This window comes from Candoia aspera, chromosome 1 (assembly GCF_035149785.1).
Source record: "Candoia aspera isolate rCanAsp1 chromosome 1, rCanAsp1.hap2, whole genome shotgun sequence".
Lineage (NCBI taxonomy): Eukaryota > Metazoa > Chordata > Lepidosauria > Squamata > Boidae > Candoia > Candoia aspera.
The window spans coordinates 84296927-84324463 of NC_086153.1; the positions used below are offsets into that span (position 1 = coordinate 84296927).

The 27537-nt window shown below is 40.8% G+C and overlaps 3 protein-coding genes across 5 annotated transcripts in view; 2 read left to right on the forward strand and 1 right to left on the reverse strand.

The window, feature by feature from the left end:
• MYCT1 (MYC target 1) overlaps nucleotides 1–27537 on the reverse strand; it is a 202400-nt gene that overhangs the window by 10133 nt on the left and 164730 nt on the right. The window lies entirely within an intron of this gene.
• MTRF1L (mitochondrial translation release factor 1 like) lies at nucleotides 726–10953 on the forward strand. 2 transcript variants are annotated; one of them, XM_063308402.1, is made up of 7 exons: nucleotides 726–1095; nucleotides 4845–4924; nucleotides 5657–5840; nucleotides 8261–8424; nucleotides 8667–8784; nucleotides 9549–9685; nucleotides 10657–10953. In XM_063308402.1, the coding sequence occupies exons 1-7, from the start codon at nucleotides 801–803 to the stop codon at nucleotides 10870–10872; spliced, it is 1194 nt and encodes a 397-aa protein (XP_063164472.1). In that variant the 5' UTR covers nucleotides 726–800; the 3' UTR covers nucleotides 10873–10953. The 2 variants fall into 2 exon arrangements, with proteins under 2 accessions (XP_063164472.1, XP_063164481.1); XM_063308411.1 differs by lacking the exon at nucleotides 726–1095 and having other exon boundaries at nucleotides 4856–4924; nucleotides 5661–5840.
• FBXO5 (F-box protein 5) lies at nucleotides 18753–26417 on the forward strand. 2 transcript variants are annotated; one of them, XM_063308382.1, is made up of 5 exons: nucleotides 18753–19489; nucleotides 21864–22553; nucleotides 23206–23296; nucleotides 24078–24269; nucleotides 25559–26417. In XM_063308382.1, the coding sequence occupies exons 2-5, from the start codon at nucleotides 21910–21912 to the stop codon at nucleotides 25808–25810; spliced, it is 1179 nt and encodes a 392-aa protein (XP_063164452.1). In that variant the 5' UTR covers nucleotides 18753–19489; nucleotides 21864–21909; the 3' UTR covers nucleotides 25811–26417. The 2 variants fall into 2 exon arrangements, with proteins under 2 accessions (XP_063164452.1, XP_063164460.1); XM_063308390.1 differs by having other exon boundaries at nucleotides 18754–19489; nucleotides 24081–24269.

Below are 27537 nucleotides of genomic sequence, written 5' to 3' on the forward strand. Positions count from 1 at the left end.
TTCCCTTCAACTATGGCTACTCTGCCTAATTCAGTCTATCTGTTCCACTACAGGGTCCCCTTCTCCTCCAGTAGCACACATACAACTCTGCTTTGCAAAAATAGCCGAAAATATCATAATGCTCCTTCCCTGCCCATCACAGGTCATTACAAAAATTGAGCGACATCCTAGCATTGTCGGGAAGCTGCGGGCAATCAGACATGCTTGGACCACAACTCCCATCTGAGGATGATGGGCTCTATAGTCCAAAAGCTCCCCACGCCGCGCAGCTCCAGCATTTATCCAGCATTTATCCCGCTACAGCCCCTCCCAACCCATCCGAGCGCCACTATGGCCAGCGCGTTTCCGATCATTGCCGAGCTAACCACAGGGGGCAAGTCAAGGTTCGGGAGTACCTTCGGCTATTTCCGGCATTAGTCGCAGTTCTTCGAGCGTGGTTAGGAGCGCAAGCACGAGAGCCGATTACCCTAGCAGCAGCTCTTCTCTTTTTTCCGGAATCTTAAGTGACTCGGCAGTAACAATGAGAGCCGGTGATGACTCTCAAACATTACACTTCAAGTTCACAAGCGAACATACAAATACTTTAAGGAGGAGTGGCAAATGCCCCCCTTTTGCGTTATGAAACTGCCCCGCATAGGAGCGAGGCCTCGAGATCGAACTAGAACCTGAACTAACGCTTGTCCTGTTTGCATTTGTTGGTGTCTATCAGAGAGAGCGGAGGAGAGAGCGGCAACTTCCGGAAGGGATTGCTCTCGCGACGGGGATGGAAGCGGAACTTTGGTGCTGAAGTTGACCTCGGCATGTGGTGGTGTTTCGGCCGGAGTCGGCCGGCTTGGCGGAAGTTCGCCGCTTCTTTTCCTTTGGGCTCTGCTGCCCGTGAGGGATGCCGCGGGCAAACTCCGCCGCGGCGCTCGCTCAGCAGCCAGCCGGACTTGCGCGAATTGTTCGCGCGGCCGGCGCTTCAGCGCTTCCTGGACCAGCATTGCCGGCCAGAAGACCACCCTGGCGGCTTCCGTTCGGCGTTGGCAGCGCGGATTCGCCTCTTGCGTGACAAGGAAGAAGAGCTGCGCGAGACAGAGCGCTTGGCGCGAGAAGGTAAGACGTCTCCGCCTGACGGACCGCCGCCCGATGCAGGATTGGAAGAGGACTGTGCGCGCCAAGTGACAGCACCCAGCCGACCTTGCAGGGTCTCAGAGGAGATCAGCAGGGACGTGTGTAAGGTGCTGGGCTTAGTGCTTTTCAAGTCCGCTGAGTGACTCCGAGCTCATGACGCTTGCTCAGCCCAATCAGTGTTGATTGTTTACGTGTCATCAAGTCCGTGTCCACTCTTAGCCCCGACACAGATAGATTTTCTTCATGACGCTCTGACCCTAACCGAGTCTTTCGGGTGCACCCATCTCTAACTAAATCCATTCGCCTTGCTGCTGATCATCCTCTTCTCTTTCGTTCCACCTTTCCCAGCATGAGACTTTTCCAGTTTTTGCATGTGTCCAAAGTAGGATTATTTGACCTCATCGTTTGTGCCTGAAGTGACAACTCTGGGTTGATTTGTTTGATGATCCATTGGTTTGTTTTCTTGGCTGTCCATGGTATTTTCAGGAGTCTTCTCCAACATCAAAGTTCTCAGTACTGTTGTTGTTTTTTCCGGCTTCTTCATAGTTCAACTTTTGCTTCCATAGAGTGTCACAGGGAATACCACAGTTTGCACGATTCTGATATTTGTAGGTATAGACACATCACGGCATTTGAATATCTTTTCCAAGGCCTCCGTGGCTGTTCTACTGAGTGCTAGTCTGTGGCATATTTCTTGACTGTTCATTCCTTTACTGTTGATTTGTTGTTGTTTATCCATTCAGTCGCTTTCGGCTCTTCGTGACCTCATGGACCAGCCCACGCCAGAGCTTCCTGTCGGTCATCAACACCCCCAGCTCCCCCAGGGACGGGTCCGTCACCTCTAGAATATCATCCATCCACCTTGCCCTTGGTCGGCCCCTCATCCTTTTGCCTTCCACTCTCCCTAGCATCAGCATCTTCTCCAGGGTGTCCTGTCTTCTCATTATGTGGCCAAAGTATTTCAGTTTTGCCTTTAATATCATTCCCACAAGTGAGCAGTCTGGCTTTATTACCTGGAATATGGACTGGTTTGATCTTCTTGCAGTCCAAGGCACTCTCAGAATTTTCCTCCAACACCACAGTTCTAAAGCATCTTCCTTCTCTCAGCCTTCCTTATGGTCCAGCTCTCGCAGCCATATGTTACTATGGGGAACACCATTGCTTTAACTATGCAGACCTTTGTTGTCAGTGTGATGTCTCTGCTCTTAACTATTTTATCGAGATTTGTCATTGCTCTTCTCCCAAGGATTAAAAGTCTTCTGATTTCCTGATTGCAGTCAGCATCTGCAGTAATCTTCGCACCAAGAAATACAAAGTCTTTGACTGCTTCTACATTTTCTCCCTCTATTTGCTAGTTATCAATCAAGCTGGTTGCCATAATCTTGGTTTTTTTGAGGTTTAGCTGCAAGCCAGCTTTTGCACTTTCTTCTTTCACCTTCATCATAAGGCTCCTCAGTTCCTCTTCGCTTTCAGCCATCAAAGTGGTATCATCTGCATATCGGAGATTGCTAATGTTTCTTCCAGCCATTTTAACTCCAGCCTTGGATTCCTCAAGCCCAGCATGTCGCATGATGTGTTCTGCATACAAGTTGAATAGGTAGGGTGAGAGCATATGGCCCTGCTGTACTCCTTTCCCAATCTTAAACCAGTACATTGTTCCGTGGTCTGTTCTTACTGTTGCTACTTGGTCGTTATACAGATTCTTCAGGAGGCATACAAGATGACTTGGTATCCCCATACCACTAAGAACCTGCCACAATTTGTTATGGTCCACACAGTTAAAGGCTTTAGAATAGTCAATAAAACAGAAATGGATGTTTTTCTGAAACTCCCTGGCTTTTTCCATTACCCAGCGGATATTGGCAATTTGGTCCCTAGTTCCTCTGCCTTTTCTAAACCCAGCTTGTACCTCTGGCAATTCTCTCTCCATGAATTGCTGAAGTCTACCTTGCAGGATCTTGAGCATTACCTTACTGGCATGTGAAATGAGTGCCACTGTTCGATAGTTTGAACATTCTTTAGTGTTCCCCTTTTTTGGTATGGGGATATAAGTGGATTTTTTCCAATCTGATGGCCATTCTTGTGTTTTCCAAATTTGCTGGCATATAGCATGCATTACCTTGACAGCATCATCTTGCAAGATTTTGAACAGTTCAGCTGGGATGCCGTCATCTCCTGCTGTCTTGTTATTAGCAATGCTTCTTAAGGCCCATTCAACCTCACTCTTCAGGATGTCTGGCTCTAGCTCCCTGACCACACCGTCAAAGCTATCCCCGATATTGTTATCCTTCCTATACAGGTCTTCTGCATATTCTTGCCACCTTTTCTTGATCTCTTCTTCTTCTGTTAGGTCCTTGCCATCTTTGTTTTTGATCATACCCATTTTGGCCTGGAATTTACCTCCGATGTTTCTAATTTTCTGGAAGAGGTCTCTTGTCTACTGTTTATAATTGATCCTAAAAGGCAGAGGTTATCTACCACTTCAGTATCTTCATTGTCAGTTCTAAGGCTGGTTGTTCTACATACCTAATGTTGTTCAATCAACATTACAGAGTTGTTTTGGGGATAAAATGAAAGGAGAGCTCTGGGTAAGCCTCCTGGAGAAAAGGTATAATATAAATCTAATAAATAGATTTATATTTCAGTAAACATTTCAGTAAATCTACCAAGAGTCAAGCTTTTAAGACCTTGATAAAGGGCTTATACCTGTATATGAAATGGTGATTTTACTCGGGAAATATTTATATTTCTGTGGCTGTTCTACAGCTTTCTAGCTGTCTACATCAAAGGGAAGGGTGTACCACCAAGGCTGAACTCCAGCTCAACTGCCATTTGACTCTCTCCTTCTAGATGTTTCACTTCATTGCATCCGAAGTGAAGCAGGAGAGCCTATTTTGGGGGGGGGGGATAAGCTGTCATCTATTATTTCATTTTCAAGAACTATACCCTTTTCTGCCCATTCTCTCAGTAATGAAGTGTTATGCAAAAACCATATATTTGTAATTATGTCTGTATTGTTTCCCTTGTCCTTTTGTGCCACAGGCAGCTGCAAATATGTAACAGTTTTACATAATGTTAAAGAGATTTAGACACAATTACTATTCAGTAATTGTAATTGAAAATTGCCATAGAAAGGTTAAAGTTTTCTCACCTCACCAGAGACAGGTAGGAAAATTCTGAGGAAAAGGATTTAGCTGATGGGGACCACTGGTAATGGTTGAAAAGTCAATGAAAGGAATTACTGTAGTTCATTTGTGAGAGATGTTAGCAGTTCTCAGTGAAGGAAACACCTGATGAAATCTTTACCTCAGAACAAAGTTCACGTCTAGGTAGAGATTTGTTCTCCTGGTCATATATTAGCTCTGGTATTAAAACTGCCCCCCCCTTTTTTTTTAATATGCTGGACTGATCTACCCATTTAGAGTTAGTCCCCAAATAAAATGTGCTGAAAGGCCGTGCAGTCATATTTACCCGCGTAAATCACAAATAACAAAAGGTAAAGGCTATTTCCTATTTTAATCTATAGAAGAATCCCTGACAAAAATAGAAGTGTCAGCCCACTCAAAAAGAGTTATATTGTTGCACCAAGAAAATATACCTTCCATATTTGTGGTTGGCATCTGGGTGGGGAAAGGTTAGAAATAACAGATAGCCAACAGAGAGGGAAGGAATTGTGAACCAGAGAGAAAAGATTAATAGCATTACAATAATAGTGTGCTATCCTATTCTAGATGAAAATGAAGATTTGCGGAAGCTTGCAGAAACGGAAGTTATTTCCTGTCAGGAAGAGACAGAAGAATTGAGACATCAGGTACATCACTTGTTGAAGCATGACATTTAAGTTCAAGCCTAACTTCTATTTTGTTTTCCATATGGGATTGTCAAATGCTATTATTTTGCACTCTTCCTCTGCTGCCCCACTCCATGACATGTTTATTCTTTTCCACATACCGCTTCTTTTCACGATTTAATATCAGGGAGGAATCCCTTGAATCTGTGGAAGAGAACATTTATGGCTCAGGTCTGAACTGTGGAGTCCTTAGTGCTCTCTGAGCTAAGTTGGTTTTTTGCAGACATTTCATTACCAGGCTAGGTAACGTCATGAGTACAAGGGAGAGTGGGGCTTGCCAGCTGTTTATGTATAATAGTTTGCCTTGCCAGTCTCAGTGAGTTGGTGGCTATCTGATGTTGAGTCTATGTACTGTATCCTTGGTCTGCTTGCCTAAATCAATTCACCATCTAACACTAACCCAACTGTAAAGTAGGTATATCCATTACTTGGTGTAAATCATTTGAGTTTGGCACTAAAACTGATACAGGAAGGTGGGGCATCTAGTTTGATACCAAGCTGAAAAGGAAAAGACTATGAAATGCTTAGTTTTGGATTTAGGGGAAAAAAGAAGTATTGAACCATTGTAAAACATTACATAATGTTTAAAATATATGTATTGGTAGTTATTTCATTTCACCCCATTCCAGGCAGAAAAGTAGTATGCTGAGGGAAATTTATTTAGATAAAAAGGCATTCTTTTATGTATTTCAGATAGTATCACTCTTGATTCCTTCAGAAGAAACTGACAAAAATGATCTTGTCATAGAAGTGACTGCTGGAGTTGGAGGGCTGGAAGCAATGTTGTTCACGGCTGAAATGTTTGATATGTATCAACAGTACGCAGCATATAAAAATTGGACTTTTGAAATTCTGGCATATACTTCCAGTACTATAGGCAAGTAACCTTTTGAAATTCTGGCATGTACTTCCAGTATTACAGGCAAGTTGTCTTGGGATAACAAAAGAAATTCTCTAGCTGTATAGCATGAAATAGAGAGTGAAGATTCCCATCTTCAACATCCTTTTTCTTGGGACAATCTTATTATTTCAGTGCAGTTGTCTCAGTACAGGGAGCTTAAGTGTGGGTGTCCCCAAATGATAGAGGTACATATGTAGTGGCATATATTTATTTTATTTTTATTTTATTTATTTTGATGCTGCCCAACTCCAGGTAGCTCACAATATAAAAACAACACAAACACAATGTAATAAATAGAAATACAATCAGGGAAATAAACAAAATGATAAATCCAGACACCTACCTCAGAACTGATGAGACATATGACAAACATATCTAAGAAGGGAGTTCCATGCACCCTACCTCAAAGCTTGGGAGAACAGTGCTTGTATTCCTCCTTCCCATCAGTGAATGGCCAGTTAGCCATTTACCAGGTCTAACTACCCAGCTGTCTTTCTGCCAGACTGTACTGATTATTGGTAACTGGCAGATGTTCCTGATGTAATAGCATCAATGCTATGTCTTTAAACTGGGGTGACAGTTTATAGTACTATACCAACCAGGACTTGCTTACTTTCTAATCTGTGTACTATGTGAACAGTTTCTTTTATGTTAGGGTGGAAATCTAATTTTATTAATTATTTATTAATATTCCAGTAAGAAAAGGCTAAGCAGAATTGTTTGCTGAAAAAAGTGTTAATTGGATGAATGCTCTGTGTTAAGTAATGTTTTTTGTTCTTTTAATCAAGCTGTTTTTAATATTTTAATTACATTGATTTTTTTTTTAATTTTAACACTTTTTTATGGAAAGGCAAGTTATAAATTATATATTGAACTGCCTTAGTACAATTAGAATGGTATTCATTTTGGTTCTTAGTTTGCTGGGCTTGTCATTGACTAAGACATTTCTAAACTGGTGCAGCAAAGTAAGTAATGCTGGATTAGTTTCTGATCTGTAATGCTGATTAGTTCTGCAAACAAAAGAGCTTTTCTGTTTGCAGAAATGAACCAGATTCACTGGAAGTTTCCATTCTCCAGTATGGATGCCCATCTCTCACCCCCGCTCCTCCAGTGCACCCACTTGTCCTGTAGCACTTCTGTTACTTCCCAAAGTGATCTGGGTGTGGTAGAGGTATCTGTGATATTTCTAGAGTTCATTTTTGCAGGTAGTGCTAAAAAAAAGTCTCCTTCAGCATCTACCTGCAAAAGCCTCTGACTGAATTAGGATGTTTCAATATAAATTTCACCTCTGCTTTGTTGCAAGCCATAATATTTTTTTCAACCCTCCATCCATCAGTTGGGAATAATAGTAATTACCTGGCTTATAGAGAGATTCATGACAGTACAGAAGTTACAAAATAAGCTTAAGGTTATGGTTTATTTCCAAGTTGGTATACTTTCCTGGTTCTGAAGAAATGGGAAACAAAAGCTAAAGCCTTCCTAATTTGGTTGCTGAGTGTGGTGAAGGAACAAAAGAAGAGTCTGTACACACTGTTATCTGAATGTGTCACATAAAAATGGGTCACCCACAGATATTTTGGTGCGGGGTGTTCCTATCCTGCCTTTTCCTTACCAGACCAGGCAACACCATCAGTGCAAAGGAGTGTGCAGTTTGCATGGCTTCCTCCTTGGTGGGTTCTTGATCGGGGTATTGTTTCTTCTCTTGACTGTATCTCATGCTGTTTCCTGCTTATCTGGGCATTGGCTGCTGGAGGGGCATGCTCTAGGCTGTTTGTCTTCTTCCTAGGCTTTTGATTGTATCTTTGAAATAGCATGTAAATGGGGTTTATCTTTATGTGTCTATTTGTCTGAATCCCAAGATTCCAGGAATTCCCTAGCAATTTTACATTTGGTTGATAAAATAAACCAACTAAAATAAGAACAGTTTCCCGGTTGAAACTGTGATTGAGTATGTCCAGGTGTTGTGAGATTAAGGTGCTGTCAGTTGGTCTTCTACCTCTCTGTTCTAGAGAGAGGCTGTTACAGTCCTTACATTGTATGTTGTAGATGACTCCTGTTTTTCTTACTTGGTTGCTGGGTCTGTTAAAACTATATATGGGCATCATATGCATCAGAAGGCACAAGATGGGAGAAATTTGCATGTAGACAAACCTCCATGAAAGAACTATTCTTTCCTCATGAATGCCTACATCTGCATGCCCTGCCCACCCGTGTAAGATACAGACCTCTAGTAAACTGCAACTGGGTGAAAAATAGCTCAATAACATACACTCATGTACATACACAATAGACAGACAGACAGAGAGACTCTCTTTTTTGTGTTTCTGAACTTTTGAATAACCCTTTTCAGGAGGCTTATACTGTGTGATTGCTTTTACTATTTTTAAAAAATTAAGGTGGTGTGAGACATGCGTCAGCCAGTATAAAAGGCCTTCAAGCCTATGGACAAATGAAGTTTGAAGGAGGAGTACATCGTGTTCAGCGAGTGCCAAAGACGGAGAAGCAAGGCCGCATTCATACCAGCACAATGACTGTAGCAATACTACCACAACCAAGTGAGGTATAATGTGGTTACTACAAGTATTTGGCCCAGCATTCTGCTTTCAGATAAGATGCTTGCATTCAATTACATTTTTATTCCTATCTCTTTAGAACATGGAGACTGATTAGCAGCATTAATAAAGTCACCACATCTTACAGTATAAATAATTTCTAAATAATTTATGTAGTTTGTTGAAATTGGGACGATTTGTAAGTAGTCTGTTTTTAGAGAATAAGCAAAGTGTTTATTTCCTATTCCAGATAACTCTGACAATTAATCCTAAAGACCTATGTATTGAGACTAAAAGAGCCAGCGGAGCTGGTGGCCAGCATGTGAATACTACTGATAGCGCTGTGCGGATAGTCCATATTCCCTCAGGTATTTGAACATGACTTGCAAATGAGTGAATTTTTTTTTAATATGCTCTCATGTTTTATATGATGATGCTCAATAACATGATTTGTAGAAGATCTTAGATATCAGTATTGTATCCAGTTTGGGGTGAGGGCAGGAAGCTATTGAAAAGTCTTGGATATAGGACATTTCAGCATCGCAGCATAAGATCTACAAAGCCAACCATCCTAGATAAGCTCTGATGAGCACTGATTCTGAAGACCTGGAAGAATGTGACCCAGAGTTTTGTCTGCTTTTTCAGTTTTCCAGTTAAATTTGGGGAACACTGCAGAAAAAAAACTTCTATGAAATATGTTCTTGTTTTGGAAAGGGTGAGATAATGCTAATTAGAGAATGCTAATTCATATACATACTGTACATATACTGTATAAACATGAGATTGTGCATTGCTAGCAATGCAGTCCAGTATGTTGCTAACAATGCAATCCAGTGTGTGTGTGTATATACACATATATAGAAATATGCAACAAAGCTTTGTCATCCCAGTCAATGCCTGATCTGATTCTGCTACAACTTCAGTAGCATAGTTGTTTCCAGATCCTGGCATCCTGTTTTTTAGTTCTTAAGTTTTAGCAAATAGTATAATAATTCAATTGTATCATTTAACTAAGAATTGCAAAGTAGCCTGCTGTACTTGTTAGATCTCAACATACAAATTTCATTTTTGTTCTTTACGTACTTCTGATTAATTTTATTTTTGCCTGACATCTACATTTCTTCTGTTGTAGGTGTGGTATCTGAATGTCAACAAGAAAGATCTCAAATCAAAAATAAAGAAAAAGCTATGAAGCTCCTTCATGCTAAACTATATAATATCAAACTTGAAGAACAAACAGCAAAGATGCATACTGCCAGAAAGATTCAGGTAAAATATGCTGCATTCTTGTCCAGATCTAAGGATGTTCTACTGTAACAACTGAAGGTAAATCAGCAGTATGCTGATGCACACTGTTTCACTCAAGCCTCCATTACAGAGAAAAATCAGAACTGGCCACAGAAACTGGTTTTGCTAACATCATAATGAGACAACTGATAAAGCCTTCCATGATTTATTAGCTGTACCTGGTCATAGAGAACATCAGTGAGCATGATCTGAATAGCATGCACCAGCAGATTGCTTTGTTAATAAGCCATAGTATCTTGTGGTGTTGGCTAAACCAGCTCATTTTGAAAAGACATGAATTATAATTCAGATGGATTACAAGTGATGCACAGTGTGAACTCTGGAACGTTAATAAGCATGGGTAGAAGGAAATGTAGTTGTGTAGAACAGTGTTCTCCCAAATTGATGCCCTCCATATGTTGGTATGTGACTCTCAAAATTTCTAGCCAGCAGGCTGGCTAATCGTGAAATTTGTAGCCCAAGACATTTTGAGGAACACTTGGGGCAGGAAAATTGTTTTATCTATTTAGTCTCTATTTTTTCACTTCTTTCTCCCCTCCCATCCACCTTATTCAAGGGTTACTCTGGCTGAGAAAAAGCATGTTTAGAAGGAGACATGTGAAAGAAGTGTAGTGCAAATTGTGTGCCATGCTTACCGAAATTGCCTTCTATGAGTAAATGTAACAAAAATTCAGTAACTCTCCTGTAACGTTTCCTTTTCCTTTCTTGATAGTTTAGACTGGAAGCTCTTCAGAACAGAGTATTTATCTTCTGTGTGATTTTTGTTTATACTGACTTTTTAAAAGACTGTGAATATTGATGCCTTACTCTTTTTATGGAGTGTGTGTGTGTGTGTAAATATAAATATTTTACCTTTTGTTGGGGAATGTTTCCTAAATACTAAGCTATTAGGATGTGTTAAAATCTTACTGATTAGATTTTTTTTTAATTAGATTGGGACCAAAGGAAGATCAGAGAAAATCAGAACTTACAATTTTTCCCAGGATCGGGTTACTGACCATAGAATAGGCAAGTCAGTACATCACATCGAAAGATTCATGCTGGGGGAAGAACTGCTAGATGAAATGATACAATCACTAAGAATGTACAGTGAATATGAGGTACTAATGGAAGTTATTTCAGAAAATGATGCAATCAGACCAAAATGATCTTCATCACATTCTAGACCATACAGCAGGTACGAAAGTGCTTTCCAAACTAGTTTGCTGCATATCTGTTTGCTTGCACCCACCTGATTTTATTTATATATATATATATATATATATATAGAGAGAGAGAGAGAGAGATTGATTGATTTTGGTGCTGCTCAGCACCAACACCAAAAAAATATCGATCGCTTCTAACAAGGGGTTGAATCCTACCCCAAGGCCTGAGAAAACAGCCAGGTATTTAAGCCCTTTCTAAACACCATCACGGTACAAGCTGTTCATATTCCAGGGGACCTCAGTCCAGAGGACAGGTACCACAGCAGAGAAGGTATGCTTCCTGGGTCCCGAAAGATAACACTGTTTGATCAAAGGGACCTGGAGCAAGCCCACTCAGTTAGCTCTTACTGGCTGGGCAGAAACCACAGGAAATAAGCAGTCCCTCAAATAATCAGGCCCCATGCCATGTAGGGCTTTATAGGTGACAACCAGCATGTTGAATTGCATCCAGAAGCATACTGGCAACCAGTGCAGCTTGCAAAACAGGGAAGTCAAATGGGCATGCCAAGGCTAGCAGCATGCTGAGGCTAAATGGCTATGCTGGCATGCTTTCTAACTTGTTTTTGAAGGATTTTTATTTATTAACTTTATATGCTGCCCAACTCTCAGTGACTCTGGGTGGCATGAAAGTATACTGCTATTGTAAAAAGCATTGTTTCAGGTAGAAACTATTAAATATTTTTTTTAATCAATTTATATGGCCGCCCATCTTAACAAGTGACTGGGTGGCAAACAGAATTAAAATAGAATAAAAACAATAACAAGCATTATAAAAATTAAAAATGTAGGCAGCCAAGAAATAACCACCCAAATCACTAATACAACCAAGGAGCCAAATTCTGAGTGATTATAGTTTCTATATTTGAATAGACAATGCTGAGAAATTGGAAAGCTCAGAATATCCTGGCTTTCAAGTTCTTGCTCACAGTCAACTGTGCAGTTGAAGTGTTAATTTATTTATTTGCTTTATTTGTATGCAGCCCATCCTCACAGGCTCTGGGCATGTAACATTTAGAAACAGTAGCAAGCCCCCCCACCTTCAAAAATAGCAAACTAAATATAGTATTAAAATTGTACAAAAATGAACACAAGCCACATCTGCAAAATTAAAATATTCAAACACAGCATACCCTCCTGCACTTGATGGAATAACCATGTCTTAACCTAACCAGGTCTTGACATAAATTGTGTCACTTGCAGTGTTGCATCAGTACACAAATGACAATGGTGGAAATAGATGGACATAATATAAGTGAATTATCTGGACTACTTTAGATACATCAGACATAGTCTGTTACTTTGTGAAGATGTCTGCATTCAAATTTAGTCTGTTACATCTGAAGTCCCCTAAATAGGGTCTGATAAACCAACATTTCTCAGTATAAGAAAATGTAATGTAATGTGATTTCTATGTAAACTCTAAGATGGATATTTTTCTTTATTCCATTGTTTTCAACGTTGCAAGATGTTTGGGGCTTTTTCAAATAAACCTAGCATCTCTTGATCTTCTAAAACTGCATTCAGTGGGCCCGGTTTAAATAACTTCCTTTAATTAAGGAATTATTTAATCTTTAGTAATAGATTAAATAGGTAGGGGTTTTTTTCCATAACAGATCCAGGAACTGTAGCCAGCAGCTCAAATGTAAAAGGTACAAGTATTTTCTCCTCTTAGACTACCTCATTACAACACTGCTCTGAAGGCAATTTTGTAACAAGCCTAATTCAGTAGGATGAACATCTGATTCTAATGAAGCCTTCTTACCTTACAGAGAACCAATTTTGTCAACATTGCATCAAAGATGGGAGAATCTAGGACTTTACTGTTGTAGCGGCTTTCTTTGTCTTTCAGAAGTCTGCTCCTAAGTAGCAACAATATTTTTTTCCAAATCCATGAGGAAAAAAGAAATAATTCCCAAAATTCCTTTTCCATTTAGATAATCAGGACTAGCATACATACTTGGAAAAGGCAAGTCAAAACAATGTTCTATGTTAAGAAGCATCTGTCTATAAATGACAAGGAATTTATTTATATTTTATCACAACTTTAACTTGAAATAAATAACATTGAACCCAGGGTTCTCTGTCTTTAAGAATCAGATTTTTCTGAATGCTACAACCTAGAAAAATTTCCTTGACTAGGCAACCTTCATTCAGAGGCTGGTTCAGATTCTCACCCATACTTCTATTTACTGTCTTATTTTGTCTCCTGTTTTTTTACAAAAATCCGACAGAGCGATGTAGTTGTAAAGGATAAGAACACTTCCTCCTCCCAGCAACCTTCTCCCATTAGACATTTTGCTGTAGAACTGCCCTACCAAAAATAAAGGGAATTGTACCCCTTTACATGTGTGTTAGATTTCAGTTTAAAATTTGAAATGACATGGTGGATATAAAAAGTAGCTGCACCCCAGGGCTGAAAGGGTCCCCAAACTTCTTATATAAGACATATAATAGGGAATGTCTGGTTTTATTCTGAACAGTCTAAAAAAGATGTAACAGAAAGACAAGTAAATGTGTGGAAAGAAAAGCTCAGGTAGTTCTTAATATTTGATAATGAGAATGAGCTGTGATGACTGGAATACTCAACTTCCTATTAAATCTGACTCATAAGGAATTACTTAGAATTCTCTTTAATGGTGGTAGTATTCAGTACAGAAGAAAAAGTTGCGAATGGAAAAGCCTGTGCTTTTTCCCCATTAAGCATCTTCAGTGACTTCAAATCCCCCCCACTCCCCTCCCAGGTATGCCCCCTCCCTCTCGTGCCAGTTAGTAAAAGCCCATTCAGCTGCTCCAACCTTCTTTGTAGATGACCTTGGCATTTCACAATAGTCAAATGATGTTCATTTTGTTTGGATGTTCCAAACAAGATGTTTCCCAGATGTTCCCCCCTCCCTTCTTTTCAACTCACAAGAAGACACGTGTTGAATGAAACATGCATGCAAGTCCAGTCAAGTGTTCTGAGAACGTTTGATGTGAGAGCATGACATACTGCCCACCTGAAAAAAATGAAAGAGTAAAATATGACTAGTGAGTTAGAGCAAAGAGGAAGACAATATACTGTGTGAACACAATGGTTATATGCAACAGTGCAGTGCGAGGGGGAAAAGGTTTGTAGCAGGGTAAGGAGCAGGGCTGTCAGGGGAAGGTTAGGGAGCAGGTTTGTCGGGGTATTTAGCATGACATTTACGTGTCAAAGCAGGAGCATTAACATGACTGTAGACCCATTTGTGATCAGGGAAATGTTTCCAGCGGATCAAATATTGCAAGGATCCACAGTGTCTGCAAGAATCAAGGATTTCTTGAACTTCAAAGTGTTGTTCACCCTGCACCATGATTGGAGGTGGAGGAGGCGAAACAGGGTGCCATTGGAGCAATTCATTAGCAGGTTTCAGTAAGCTCCATTGAAAAACAGGGTGAATTCTTTTCAGATTGTGAGAAAATTGTAATTGAACTGTGACAGGATTGATGATTTTGATAATGGGAAAAGGCCCGATGAATTTAGGTCCCAATTTCTTTGATGGTTGTTGGGAACAGAGAAATTTAGTAGACAGGTAAACTTTATCTCCAACTTTCATGGACCATGCAGGTTTGCGTTTGCAATCTCCAAATTTTTTATATGTTTGCTGGGCATCGCTTAGAGCTTGCTTGATGACAGGCCATGCTGAAGCAACTTTTTTACACCAATCTGCTGCAGAACAAGTATCGGGTGGAGTGAGGGGCAGTTCGGGAATAGGCACGAGCTCCTGACAGAGACCACTTGAAAAGGGCTCAGTCCCGTGCTTTGATGAACAGTTATTATAGGCAACTTCAGCAAAAGGAAGATCAACCCAATTATCTTGTTGAAAGTTAATATAACAGCGTAAAAATTGCTCTAGAGTAGACTGGACTCATTTGGTCGATCCACCCGCCTGGGGATGGTTCGATGAGTTCAAGGATTATTTAGTGCCAATAAGCTTGAGGAAATATCTCCAAGTTAGAAGTAAATTGTATTTTGCGGTCAGAAATAACATGTTCGGGGCACCCGTGCAAGCGATACATGTGTTGCAAAAACAGTTTAGACGACTGAGGAGCAGTGGGTACTTTGGAGCAAGGTACAAAGTGAGCCTGCTTAGAAAATAAGTCAATAACAGTCCAAATCACTGTTTTATTCTTGCTTTCGGGTAGCTCTACAATGAAGTCCATAGCAATTTCCTTCCAAGGTTGGGGAGGCTCAGCCACTGGTTGGAGAAGCCCTTGGAATTTACCTCCTTTACATTTCTCCTGTGCATAAGTGGGGCAAGTTGTAACATACGCTTTTACACCGGCTTACAAGGTTGGACACCAAAACTGCCTTCTAACTAAGTAAAGTGTTTTTATGAACCCAAAGTGCCCTGCTGATTTATCATCATGGGAACGCTGCAAGATTTTCACACACAAGGTCTCTGGAATATACAGTTTGTCGTTACAGCACTAGAACCCTTTCAGTTCAGTTAGAGAGGCTTTGTTACTTTGAAGCCAAGGATCGGTGGCAAGCGCCTGCAGCAACTCCTGTTGCAAATCCAATTGCACTTTCACTTTCTGGGCTACCGCTTGCCTTGTTAAAATTGGCATTCCTAGCTGCTTAGCTGAAAAGACTGTATCTACCACCTCCTCTTGCTGGCTGTTGTGCTGAGGGAGACGAGATAGAGCATCCACTAGGAAATTCCTCTTTCCCGGGAAATAATGCAGGGTAAAATTGAAGCGGCTAAAAAACTGCCCAATGCAATTGTTTAGCAGTAAGTTTACAGGGTGTGCGAAGTGCCTGCAAGTTTTTATGATCAGTCCACACCTCAAAAGGGTGTTGGGCTCCTTTCCTTCAAGTAGATGCCGCCACGCCAGTAGGGCTGTTCAGACTGCAATAGCTTCCTTTTCCCATACATGCCACCTGTGCTGTTTCAGTGAACTTACGGGACAGATAAGTGCAGGGACGAAGCACTCCCTGGGGGTCTTTTTATAACACCGCTTGGTCAGAGGCACCTGTTTTAATTACGAAGGGGTGCTCAGGGTCATGATGTTTCAAAATCGGCTCAGCTGTGAAAAGCATTTTCAAGTTCTCAAAAGCCTAACATCCAGAGTTTGTTCATGGTATAATCAAAATGGGTTTCTGCAGCAAATCTCATGATAAGGGGGCAGGGGGACTCCTTTATATCACTATAGGTAGTCCTCATTTAGTGGCTATAATTGGTTCCGGCAAAATGGTTGCTAAGCAACACAGTCACTAAGCAAACCACAGGAGTGAGAAAGAGATAATGATGCTGGGAACATCGCTGGTTGCTGCTGTCTCATTCAGATAAAGTTCTCTAGTGTCCTGTGTCTGACCCTTTCTATTTTCCTTTTTTGCCCCCTCTCAAGGCAGAGAGATTGCTTCAACAAGCTATCTCTTCCTGAGCTGCTTTTCTCCACAGTGCAGTGCTTCCCTGAACAGTGCTAAGGGCAAGCTAACAAACTCATCTTTATGACCTTAATTAGTTGACTAGAACCCTCCCACCAGTTGGCAGCTGCTGTCTGAAATTGATGAGACCTTAAGCAGTTTCACACTGAAGGCTTTTGTTGTCCTAAATGCAGGCATTGGTCACAAAGTTACTTTTTTGTTGTCATTACGAACGGTCATTATCCAAGGCAGTTGCTAGACGAGGATAATGACGAGGATTACCTGTATGACCTATCTTATCCAGGGCTGAACATATCTGAATGAAAACTTGAATTGAGTTTAGTGATAAAGCAGCCCATGCAGTTGTTTAAGGACAATATAATGTGCCTTACACCATGAGCCGGTTAATCCCTATATCTGAATTTTGAACAAATCCCAAACTCCTTTTAATGGCAGTCATAGGAAAGAGCATGCTTGAATAGTATAATTTGAAGGTTACCAGAGCATGGATTAATGTAGAGAAATTATCCCTGCCAAAATATGACCATGGCTGGAAGTAGGCATTGTGACCATTTGAACATCAGTGACAAAGTGAAATCAAGTACCCCAACCTACTCCTTCACAGGGAGTCCAACTCTATCCAGAGTGCACCTAATTCTCAGATTTAGAAACTACCCATACAGAGTAATTCTCTGTTGTTAGGAATCTTACTTCAGTCTCTTCGGAGATATTGTGGGTTTGGTTCCAGACCACTGCAATAAAGCAAATATCACAATAAAGCGAGTCACACAAATCGTGTTTTGGTTTTGAAGGTTTTGCCACAAACCTTCAATTTGTAAAGAAATGCAGTATCTGTGAAGTGCAATAAAATGAAGCGCAATAAAACAAGGTACGCCTGTAACTACTGCTTCCAAGCATCAGTCCAGTTTTGGTAGGAAAAAAATGTCACCAGTGTGTTCTAAATCTCCTGATTACTATATCCATGGCATCATGTAGATTTTAAATAGCTTGATACAAAGACTTAGTACATGTGCCAGTTCACTGTCTCCAGAACCAATCCTGGAAGAAGGAGCAGAGACACACTACTCTCTCTCTCAGCTTACAGAGTCAGTGCAGAATACCATAGTTCAGTGTTTCTCAACCTTGGCAACTTTAAGATGTGTGGACTTCAACTCCCAGAATTCCCTAGCCAGCATGAGTTGAAGTCCACACATCTTAAAGTTGCTAAGGTTGAGAGAAACTGCCATAGTTGATGGTTTCAAACGTTGCTTAAAGAATTCTAAACTTTGTCCCTCTTCCAGGGCCAATAACTTAAGCCATTTGGGTATTTTGTGTTCTGTTTATGGAAGAACTGGAAAGGAAATGCTGACTAGCACACTCATAACAATCTGATTGTGTATCTCCTACATAATGGAACTGAGGGACACCTATCTTTGTTTGTGCTTCCTGTATGCTACTCTTAATAGTGGTGTATTTTTATAAATAAAAGAATGGAATAGTTTATTTAGGTTTTTAAAAGCACCCAAGAACACCTTCTTAAGTATGGGGAAGTTATGTACACCTTCTGGAGAGTATTCACTTTGATGGCATGAAAATAGCCTTTGATTGGAGGCCCTGTTTACTTCCACTTTAACCCCTTGATTTTATATTTCTTTTATTGGGAAATTGTATGCTGTGATGTCAGCTGAAATACATGGCTTTTATTCATCTGATTCTGGTGTTGATATTTCTTAATGATAATACTGCAAGGTCATCTCTAAAGAGATTTTAATGAAAAATTGAAACAAAAAAAATTACATTGCTGACATAGTTTGTTTGGGTTGTCTGTAAACTTTACTAAATTTGATGGGACTTCTTCATAGATAGGAGTGTAGTCTCCATGGGCTTCCAAATAAATAGCCTTGTGTTTTAAATACATAGATGTAAAAACAAAGGGAAGAAAATACGGTAGTAATAGCCCAAATCATATCTAAGAGAAGCTTGCTTTTACACATGGAAGGGCACGCTAGTCTTTCCATTTCCGATAAATGCCTGATTGTACACTGAAGGATGTAAATAATTGTGGGAATTAAGTGCATCATTCCAAAGTCATATATACTGTAGAGGCTACGTAATTTAATGGGAAAGCATTTTTCCCCAAATAACAAGCTTGGTTTAAACACTAAGGTAAAGAAGGGCCATTGGAGGGGGTGGGTGGGATCAAGGAACTTTTATCAGTCCTAGGCAGCATAACTAATGATGAGAGGTGAATGCAGCACGTATGGATGGTCATAGCTTGCCTCCTCCTCCACTGAAATAAAAAGCAACATTCATTTCTTTGGAAGTTTAGGGGAAGATATATAGGACAGGGCCCTCGAATATTACAGGGAATAATTTCCAAATCAGGTGCTGTTCTGAGCAGAGTCGCTCCAATTTATTTTTTAAAAAAAGTACCAACTTTCATCCAAGTTGAATTACTATAGAGAAAGTGCTAAGAATCGCGACGGCCCGAATAAATAAGTTTATCTTACGACCGAAAACCTGCAGCAAAAGAAGCATGACGGAAGCTGGATGCAATCGGCGCCTTAATCCGGCCATAGGGTCTCCCCTTCGCGCCCTGTAGCCACATCCTGTCCCCGCGCTCGTCGTTTCATTGCGCAGGAACCCGGGGGATGGGCGCAAGACTCCCGAAGGGCCACGTCCAATAGAACTTCCCGAACAGAGAGAGCGCGAGCCTTGCCGCACTCCTGGGCAGGCGCCGCAGCATCTCCCGCGCTCTGGCACGCCTAACCTCCCAGACCGCAAGAGAGGGCAGGAGCGCGCGCTGGCCGACCTCCTCTCTCCACCCATCCCCGCGCGCGCGCTCAGACTTTAAATCCCTTGGCTGGGGCTGAGGGCTGGCGGGCAGAATGGGAGGGGGGAGGAAAGAGTCCCTTCAACGGCAAGGCACACCTCGTGAGCCGGCATTGGCCGCCGCCACTCGCTTCTCATTGATTGGCTGCCGGCTTGCTACAGCTCCTCCTAATTGGCTCTTCGGATTTTGGATACCAGATTTAAACCTTTTAAAAGTGCTCAGAAAAGCGATTCCACCCAGGGTAGATGGAGGCTGGCTGCTAACACCCACAGACCGACTTTGAAAAAGAAAGCGCGAAAGGAGGCAGCGCTTGCCAGCTAGGAAACCAGCCGCTTCAGGTAACGGGACTTGTTCGCGGAGAATATCTTGCGAGAGAACCGCGGCCGTATTCGGGGTGCGCCCCTGGGCTGATTGCGATAAACCGGGGCTCCGATCCCCACGACCACGAGACTCGAATGAATGGGCTGAGCAGTAAGGGGGAGTCAGCTCTGCAGGGGCCGCGGATGCGGGACCGCAACGGTGCAAAAGAAACCCGGGACTGAGAAACGGACACCGGCAGAAAGTCCCGCCGGCGGGACAAGCCCATCGGCTTCCTCCCGCGTCGTGACCGGGGTGCCTGCAGGAAAAGCTGCATCGCTCCCCAGCATGTCCTTGATCTATTGAATGTGTGGAGCATTCCGGGGGCGATCATTCCCCCCCCCCCCAATAGTCTCCTTTTCCAAAAATGCAGCCTTGGAAGACGACTACGCCTTTGTGACGGGATGGGGGGCGACTTGGATCGCGTTGCGGGACAGTTCCCTCTCTCACCGTCCCCCGCATCACTTCTTGGAGGCCGCCTCGCGGGGTTAGCCGCGCCTGGCGGGCTCCATTTCTAAAGAGCGCGGGCGGGTTTTTGGCTCCCTCGCTTTTAGCTGGAGCGCGCCAGTAAGTCAGATTGGATGGCGGGGGTAGCTGGGTGGCTTCCGCGGCCACGGAGCTCCCGGCCTTGATTTAGCACCTTCTTAAAGAAACCAAAAGGTGTATTTTTGAAAGGCCCCGAATAAGAAATCCCACCCTCCCGTTTGTCCTTTCCCTTTAAAGGGCATCCTGTCTGTCAAGCTGGCAGGTTTAAGTTTTGCCAGGAGGAAATGAGCTGGAGTCAACTCACCAGGCCATGCCAAGAGAGTAAGTTGGTGTGGCCTTCTGAAAGGGCCCTGTACAGAGTGAGAGATGGTCTCACAAATAGGCAGGAGTTTCTGTTCCCTGTGCTGCTTTACTTTGGGTGGGCCATGTTCAGACTTTGTCTTTAACCTGAACCCTGAGGCTCATGAGGGGGCTACATAAACCAAAAATTAAGCTGTGCATCTGAATGTATGCTCAGCTTAGGGCTTTGTAATTGGTTCTAAAATTGTGCTGTCCTTCCTGGTTCCCTTACCAGAAATCCCCTAAAGATATAACAGTGCTTTCCAAATTACCTTATGGTCACCACTGTTTTAACTCCTTGAGCTTATGGGAAACTATGCACTCTTTTCACCCAGACTGATTAGTAGTGTGTGATACCTCTTCCACCCAAAGCACATGTCTGTAAATAGCTCTTGCCATGTAGCAGGTGTGCAGTTCAGGCTACATCTGGACCTGTTTCTTGTTAAGGATTACGTACATGCATCTTCAGAAATGGTTCTGAACCTGTGACAGAACATCATTGTCTCAAATATATGAAGACAGTATGACTAGGTTAGAACCAAATAATGTATTTCTGGTGGTGACTGCATTATACTATCCACAAATAATACCTGCAATTGTTCCTTTTTCAAAGTACAATTAACTGTTCAGGGTAGTGCTTAAGTGCTAATGATATCCTTAATGTATAGAATCCTTTTACATACACCTGGAATGGCTTCCATTAGCAGACTGGGGTAAGGCCATGTTTCCTCCCTCTATTCACCCCTCCTATAGCCTCCAAATCTACAGTGAACACTGGGGACAGAAGGGAGAGAAAATTATGTTATGTAAATGGGAGTTATTCCTGCCTAGTTGGAGTTTGCCTGATCCAGCTATACAGAAAGTGCTATTCACTACTAAATTATATTTATGGCTTTCTTGAGAAAAGTTCTTACTTAGGAGTATTGTGAGGTAAAAGAAAGTTGTCTAATAACCTTTATAGAAGCAGAATAGCCCACATGAACAGCTGGAAAAGGTTAGATGAAGTTAGTGCCATGTGTTCTGATCAAAAAGTAGATCAAAGAGTATTAATTCAATCTTGCCCATACAGGAAAACCACTGCTACTGAGTCTGAAAAATGGCTGACCAAACTCAGAATCCTTAAGCAGATGTGATTTGCTAACACCTTGCCAATGCAGGAAAACCACTGCTATAGACTCTGGGAAGTGGCCAGCCAAACTCAAAATCCTTGGGCAGATATGATTTATTAACTGCTTAATAGGTTATTGTATTCCAAGAATGTGTGTCTCAGGTTCCTCTAATCAGATTTGTGATAAACAGGACATATTTATTGCCATTTTGAATTAGACTTCTGTTGAATCAGTCTGTATGGAAGTATTCTTATTGAGTTGCAGAAATGCAGAATAAAACAGTACTATATTCTTGTTTTATCTGAAGGCAAATGCAAGACTTTGTTAGGTTTTTTTTTATTAAAAAGTCCCTAGAGTTCGCTGTCCTTCTTTCAACCATTCCCTACATCTGGATTAATAACTTTTTTTTTTTTAATTTCAGGGTACATTTAAAAGATACATTTGAAAAGCTAGCCTAACCATTGAAAATGAAACGTGATTTTAATCATAGCCATGTTTACTGTGGGCCTTCACCATTAAAAATAACTGGAACAGAAACAAAATCAGAAGAGCCTTGTTCTGAGAGTTACGATGAAAAATGTTGTAAAAGCTGTACCAGAGAGAAGCTATTCTATAGTGACCTGCACCGTGCAAGTCCCAAGAGTTTCACCCTGAAAAGTGAAGAAAAGCCTGTGCATAATAAAGAAAACCAACAAGTATCACAGGGGCATACTGAAAGCGCCAATGAAATTGACAATGAAAATGAAGACAGTGGATATTCCTCTTTGTTGGGCATTCAACACAAACCCAGTGACAATGATGACAGCATGTTATTGGCAGGGAATATCAACAATACATCAAATCATAGTTTCAATCCAAGAAAAAATTTACTTCCAGTCCTCCATTTTGAAGAACTTGTCTGCTCAACTTTGAAAAAAACTAGCAAAAGAAATCCAAAGTCATGGGCTCTTGTCTTAGATAAAATGGCTTCGAGGAAAATGGAATTTGTGAATCTCATTGGCAAAAAAATGGGATTAGATAAGCTAGATATTCTTGGAGAATTATTTCATGGCAAATTCAGACATCTATTAGCAAACATCTTAATACATCTTAGCTACACTGACTTGATAAAGTAAGTTTACTTAATTTTGTGTTTTTCTTTGAGAAAAATATAGGTTAAGCTATACTAAATTTAAAGACTTCTTTAAAGCTCATGATATGTTTTCCCTGGGCAAAATGCTAGTTTTCATCATGTGAAAATATTTCACAAGAAGAATGAAGCTTTATTAAAAAAAAGTATTTTCTAAATGGAACCAGATTTGCATATAGCTTACAGGATGGGCTGTATGCCCATGTAAAAATTACTATGTAAGCATTCTTCTAGTAATGGAAGTAGTGCTGAAATACAGCACTGAAGATAATTCTGACCTTGGCAAATATACTAGAATGACCTTTAGATTTAACTCACAAAGGCACTGGTGGAACAAAAGGAAACAGTATTCCTAAATGTTAAACAATGAAACTTCTTACCATTTTTCTTTTCTACATTTTTATGAAATTGAGACCATTTCAGAAAAGGATAGGAAGTTTTCCAGTATCTAAGTACTTACTGTAATTGATGTTTCTGTATACCTTTAAGGAGGGAAGTCCACTGAAAGCACTAAACAGGGTGGGGTTTTTAAAAAAGTGCTTATAGTTGTGTTGAAAGTGTCTGTGGGTTCTGTTAAGTAGTCAGGACTGAGAATGCTCTCTGATTTTAACTTTGGGTTTTCTTTCCACAACAGCATGGCTAAAGTTAGCATAACATGGAAGAAAATTCTACTGAATGACAAGTGGGCTTTCCAAATGTATAACAAAGCACTAAAGCTCAGTTTGGTAAGTCTGGTGCTTCTCTAGCTTTATGACAGACCTGAATTTTAAAACCGAATCCCTGTAAATCATACAGTGGGATGCAGGAGTTTAAAAATTCAGGTTTTTTTTCAAACAGTAGTTCAAATAATATAAAGAACAGCATGTCACAATTTAAAATAGAATTTTTGTAATAAAATATTTGGATAACTTAAACATAATTTACAAAAAAGTAAATTTACCAAAGGAAACATCAGGGAGATCTCCCTGGAGAAGGGCATCCTCCAGACCCTACTGCCGAGACAATCCTTTTCTCTTTATAGTACCTGAGGGATAGAGGCATCTGAAGATAGGCTTCTGAAGATATAAGGCACAGATAACAACATGTGACAACATGTCCAAGCTATGAATGGTTTGGGGTCAAGTGACTGGCTTTGCGTCAAAAGGCAAATGTAAGCTGCTGTTAATTAGGAGAAGCCGCCTTAAGTTCTATAAAAAATATAAGAAGTATCTTATGTCATGAATAAATATATATCACGAATAAATAAAATGGGTTAGTTTTTATGACAGCTGTAGAAGACAGACTTTTCTCCAGAGGGAATCAAGTTGGGGATTATAAGACCATAACATAACATTAATCATAACATTAACTAAATGTTCCATTCCCCTGTCGTTTCTGAAAGGCTTATACATTGTACAGTATATGGGTAGATTAAAACATGTGTTGTGTGCAGGGAAAATAGTAGATTACGGTATTTTCAGATAGAAGCAAATAATTAAATTGCTTAATAAAAGTCTCTTCTCTCAGCAGAATAGCAACGCAGTAGCTGCCAAACACTCTGATACGAGGGAATATGCTCTCCATCGTGAACCATTAACTTATATTCAGAAAGTAGCAACTATGCAAATCAACTTCTCTAAAAAAACATCCCGAATCAAAGCAAACAACCAGAGTAATCAGAGCTCTCCCTCTTTCAGCCGGCATTCACAATTTTCTGAGGTAATCTACCAATGCTTTAATCCTGAGTTTATATACTGAAAATAAAGGAAACCACTGATTAAGAGTTCTCAGACTGAGCTGTAGAACCTTTGGGGGTGCAAGCAAACTCAAAGGCAGGAGAAAAATTTGACTGTGCTCCCACTTTGCCCCTGGGTAAGCCCGTAGCAGAGAGTTTCAGTATCACAAAGTCTAAGAACCTTTGGTATTTTATTTATTTATTTATCCAATTTATATAGCCGCCCATCTCACCAGAGGTGACTCTGGGTGGCGTACAAGTATAAAATAGAAACAAGAAACAAAATATAAAAGCATAATAAATATAAAAACCAAAAATACAGACCCTCAATGAGGGAAGATAAAACTAGCCCCCTCAACAATGGAGCCATCCGAGCAACTCTCCGGTTCCCTGGGAGCCCCAGGCCTGATCACATAACCAGGTATCGAGGGCCTTCTGAAATATCAACATGTAATAATTAAAAGCGATATATTTGCTGCTTGCATGGCTCAATGACATCATTAGCAACATTCATGGGGAAGAGGTTGCACCAATTCATTTTTGTTTGTTTTCTTGTTTTTAACGTTTTAAACCATTTGTAAACTGCCCAGAGTCACTGGGAGGTAAGCAGCATATACATTTAATAAATAATAATTTACCATTTTAGGGGATCAAGGTACAGCCACACCTCATTTAGGGACTACCATGGTTAGCGACCATTCACAAATACAACAGTAATAAAAAAATTCATTTTCCAACCAATGCATGCATTTACAACCAAATTTTGTGTGCTTGACAACAAAAGCTTTTGGTGTGAAACTGATTTAAGGTCTGGTCAGTTTCAAGCAGTGGTGCCATCTGGCTGGAGGCTTCTAATCAAGTAATTTAAGATCACAGAGCTGAGCTTATTAATTTGCAGTTAGCAGTTTTTAGGAAAGCCCTGCGCTGCAGAGAAAAGCAGCTCAGGAAGACAGCTTATTTAAGCAATCTCTGCCTTGCAAGGGGGCAAAAAAGTGGGGGGGAAATAGCTCAGGCACAGAGTACTATACGAGAGAACCTAATCTGAATGAGATGGCAGCAACCAGTGATCTTCCCAGCGTGTCTCTCTCAGTTACATGTTCACTTAGCAACCATTTTGCTTGATGACAAAGTCGCTGAAACAGATTGCGGTCACTAAACAAGGGGAGGGTGTATTGTGAACCTCTGTCTCAGACTCTTTCTAAATGTGTTCCATTTGATTATCCAGGGAAAGTGATAAAGATACTTCAAAATACATGCTGTTTTTTTTTTAAAGGTGGCCAAGACTTTAAAAAATACTGAGAGCCTGAAAGTTTGCCATCGCTGTGGTTCCCCTGCAAAATACGATTCCCATCTGCAAAGGGCAACGTGTGTCCGAGACAGCTGTGGTTTCGACTTTTGCACAAAGTGCTTGTGCAGCTACCATAGTGCCAAGGATTGCATCATTGGAAAGCCTGTGAAAACATCCTTCAGACTAGGACCTCTTCCTGGTAGCAAAAAAAGCAAACAGAATTTACGAAGACTATAATTTTCCTGACATAAATTTTAGCTAGAGTATCGTATATTTCACTTATAGGTTCAGAAGAGGAGCGAATGTGAAAATTGTGGTTGTCTAATTTAAAAAATGCAGTGATTTTTTAAAAAAATCTATTTTTAAAGTTTTTTTCCCAGATGTCTTCCTCTCCCCTTCTTAGAAAGATGTTCAGCAGAATTTTTAAACTATTTCTAGGTTTACATGGGAACCTGGCAACCCTGACTTGGCAAACAGACTGAAAGTGGATTTTTATTAAGTTGGGGGTAGTAAAAGTAACATGTGTTTTTAAGGGTTTGTTTTGTGTCCTCTAACTTCATGCCTTCTGGAGTTTTTACAATACAAACTATAATAAGCGAAGGATATTTAATGTATTTGCAGTGCCAAATTTTTATTAATTGAGTTTCATCTGACCCAAACATTAAATATATGAATAGGATAGGTTTTTGTAACCACACTTGTCCTAATAACTGCTGAAACGTAGTGTTGTCCTGTCCATTTCATCTTCATTACTGGGTAAATATGCCTAGAAATGTATATACTTGTAAATACTTAAATATTTGTCTGTCTATATGAAAAATAAAAATTAACTTTATAAATAAAACCATCTCTGATACTTGTATGTTATAGCTTTCGAAGATTAATGATACCTCCATGTCATCTCATTCATCAATTCAACACAAGCTGGCCATTGACATGCCTAGCTTGTATGTGACAGTATACACTTGAAAGCTAAGTCCTTAGCGTGAGCACAGTCTTGCTGAATGAGGGTACACACAGGTCTTTCCTGGTTATTATGCTATATTACATGAATAGAAGGAGGAAATAAATGGAGTCTCCCTGATACATCCTTTGCAGAAAATTATGTCCATAAAGGATAGAGATGGTAAAGCTATGATTCTCCAGATGCTGAGGAATGCATACTTTACAATTAGCTACACTATCGGGCTGTTGCAAGTTGTAATTTGGTAATCTCTTCACTCTCGGGGGACACGGTGGCGCTGCGGGTTAAACCGCTGAGCTGTTGATCGGAAGGTCGGCGGTTCGAAACCGCGCAGCGGGGTGAGCTCCCGTTGTTAATCCCAGCTCCTGCCCACCTAGCAGTTCGAAAACATGCAAATGTGAGTAGATCAATAGGTACCGCTTCGGCGGGAAGGTAACGGCGTTCCGAGTCGTCATGCTGGCCACATGACCCGGAAGTGTCTATGACAACGCCGGCTCCAAGGCTTAGAAACGGAGATGAGCACCGCCCCCTAGAGTCGGACTCGACTGGACTTTACGTCAAGGGAAACCTTTACCTTTACTTCACTCTCGGCAGAGAGAACAGACTTTTTTCCCATCATATTTAGGACAGGAGAATATGTAAAGATTATTTCCTCCCAGATCTGGTATATTCCAATTTGGCTGAGCTTTGTTTCACAGAATGAAACATTTCAGGTTTTACAGCCATAGAAAGCAATGGGAACTCAGGACATCTTATGTTTCATCCCAAAGCTGTAAAACTACATGGGTAGTAGTGCATACTGACTGCTTCTTTACCACCTAATATACAGATAAAAACTGGTCAAGGGGATAGTTCTTAAAATGATTTTGAATTTTTTAAAAATCCCCGCTAAAACAATGAAAGCAACCAAACCAATATAGATCTTTTTCATTTAAAAAAAATGTGTCCTGGTGCTCAGCTTCAGCCAAGCACAGGAATCACAGTTCAAACGCCAGCACTT

Bases quoted from the DNA above. Each gene is read 5' to 3' on its own strand.
- MTRF1L (XM_063308402.1), top strand. From the start codon at position 801: ATGTGGTGGTGTTTCGGCCGGAGTCGGCCGGCTTGGCGGAAGTTCGCC. The intron at 1,096-4,844 runs GTAAGACGTCTC...ATCCTATTCTAG, and splicing joins AGAGCGCTTGGCGCGAGAAG to ATGAAAATGAAGATTTGCGG. The intron at 8,785-9,548 runs GTATTTGAACAT...CTTCTGTTGTAG, and splicing joins GATAGTCCATATTCCCTCAG to GTGTGGTATCTGAATGTCAA.
- FBXO5 (XM_063308382.1), top strand. From the start codon at position 21,910: ATGAAACGTGATTTTAATCATAGCCATGTTTACTGTGGGCCTTCACCA. The intron at 22,554-23,205 runs GTAAGTTTACTT...TTTCCACAACAG, and splicing joins AGCTACACTGACTTGATAAA to CATGGCTAAAGTTAGCATAA. The intron at 24,270-25,558 runs GTAATCTACCAA...TTTTTTTTAAAG, and splicing joins GGCATTCACAATTTTCTGAG to GTGGCCAAGACTTTAAAAAA.